The sequence below is a fragment of the Morone saxatilis genome, unplaced genomic scaffold, assembly GCF_004916995.1.
Source record: "Morone saxatilis isolate NCDOM2014 unplaced genomic scaffold, NCSU_SB_2.0 Contig9, whole genome shotgun sequence".
In the NCBI taxonomy this organism is placed as follows: domain Eukaryota; kingdom Metazoa; phylum Chordata; class Actinopteri; family Moronidae; genus Morone; species Morone saxatilis.
The window spans coordinates 14,657,654-14,659,717 of record NW_023340268.1 but is presented as its reverse complement, the minus strand read 5'-3'; the positions used below and the strand labels follow the sequence as shown (position 1 = coordinate 14,659,717).

At 39.1% G+C, this 2,064-nt stretch overlaps 1 protein-coding gene across 1 annotated transcript in view; it reads right to left on the bottom strand.

Moving 5' to 3' along the window:
• Positions 1-149: 149 nt before the first annotated feature.
• The window catches only part of LOC118342902 (sorting nexin-10B-like), a gene marked incomplete at its 3' end in the record, with an annotated part of 2,757 nt that continues 842 nt past the window's right edge, over positions 150-2,064 (bottom strand). The window contains 5 exon segments of the mRNA XM_035681590.1: positions 150-344; positions 575-673; positions 791-891; positions 1,005-1,091; positions 1,203-1,250. Of these exon segments, the coding sequence (XP_035537483.1) occupies positions 150-344; positions 575-673; positions 791-891; positions 1,005-1,091; positions 1,203-1,235 (515 nt within the window).

The window sequence follows — 2,064 nt, the reverse complement described above, 5'->3', positions numbered from 1 at the left end:
TCTCACTGTCCCCTACAAGACAAGATCTGGGCGAGAAGTGAAACCCAGGGCTGTGTTGGATTTGTAATCACTTGTAAAAGGGTGTAGGCGGATCGCTGCCCTTTAAAAAAAAAAAAAAAAGGTGCAAAAGGTTTTGTCCAGGCTTGTACCTTTCACAGTCAGAGTCACAGCAGGCTTTGTCCTCTAATCTACCGATGTAACCGCTGTTGGAACGCTGGATGGCTTCAGCCACTGTGTACCTGGTCTTGCCATGAGCACACCTTTCAATCTTTGTGATGCTGAGGTTTGACTGGAGGAACAGATGGAGTCGACTGTCCGATAACGACAAAGGTGCTTGAAGAACACTAGAGGAGGAGGAGGGTGGGGGGTATTAAATGACAACGTAAACCGCTGAACTTACACATTAAAAAAAAAAAAAAAAACATTTAAAATAGTGTGGAAAAGGTCACCTTCAAATCTAAGAGTGCTCTTGCTTTCAGCAGATTAATTCTTAACAGCCATTGGGGGGCGTGAAAACAATACCACTAGGTGTCAATGCGATTGCTGCCATTGGTTTAGCTGCAGAACTACTCACTTTTCTAAAAATTCCTGCAAGCCCTTCATCCTTTGTGAGACCTGCTCTGTGTTCCTTAAACTGAAGAAGGGGTTCCAGGGCGGCAACTTGGGTAATTCTCTGGACAGAGAACAACAAAGCAAATGCACTTCGAGAAAACGTATTGCATATGGAATGTGATTAATGAAAAAGTTACCAAATGTCAATTTATGATACGAATCTGAGGTATGAACATACATGATGAGAGCATTCTGTTCCAGGCAGTGACGCAGCCAAACAAACTCACTGTAACGGCGCCTTACACAGGAGGTCTTCTTTCGAAAACACATGCTATTGGTCTAGAACAAAAAAAAAAAAAAAAAGGAGGACAACAATTCAATAGACTTCTCACATAAGCTTGAAAACAAATGTTTTCTAAATCTAGAGCTTCCCTCCCACAAGAGGCACTTACATGTAAATAGATCTCATAGTCGACGTGTGCGTGCCAGAGGTCGTCTTTAACAAGCCTTGGATCCCGGACACAAATGCTGATAAACTCCTAAATTGAAAAATCAAGATTCACTTATTTCAAAAGGGACTGTAAATCCAGTTGTAAGTGCAAAAATTCAAGACAAACAGGAAGAGTGAAGGAGCACGTTTGATTACTTACAGTTTTTGAGAGGTTGTCTAGCATACTGTCCATAGTGGGTACAAAAACCTGCCAGAGAGAGAACAAATAGAGCTTGTTGCATTGAAAATGATCCCTCCAACTTTCAAATGTTAGATAGTTATAAGTAAATGAGCATTTGAACTAAAAAGTCTCATGTTCCATTTTCCTAAAGACAGCACAAACAGTAAATTACGAAATACTAATAACCAATCCAGCATCCAAAGTCCATTGTTTTCAATTTAGTCTGTTTTGTGAAGCATGGGCCTGTTGATTAATACTTTAAGCACTCAAAAGAACAAACATTTGGAGCTGATGCAGCATAAAGGGGAACAAAGGGCAAGGTAGGTGGATTTAGATTGAGAGGGAGAAATCTTGACTTAAAAAACAAATACAAAAACACCTTAATATGGACTCACACATACATATAAACCAAAACACAGTTGGAAACAGCTCTTTGCCCATTCACTGAATAACCATGGCTATTATGATGAAAGTTTGCTATTACATTGCATTTTCAAGCAAAGCAAAAATGTTGAAACACAATTTTCTTTTTAGATCAGTGATTGCATAGGATAACTTTTCTTTAACATTCTGCAAGTGTTCTTTCACATGACAGGCATATCTAAAGGCTTTAGCAACATGCTGAATCATCTGCTCTTTACTGAGAGGCATGCCATTTACCAGCAGTCTAAGCAGAGCTAATCAATCAAGTCCAAAATACATTTGAAACAATGTCCTGAGTTCTTAATGTGTTCATGGTAGCAAACCCTAGGAAAAAAAAAAGGAAAATGTATTACTGCTGTTTAAGGAAATCAATAATTTGGACAAAATCCTCTGGTCAGATAGGATCAACAGGATGTTG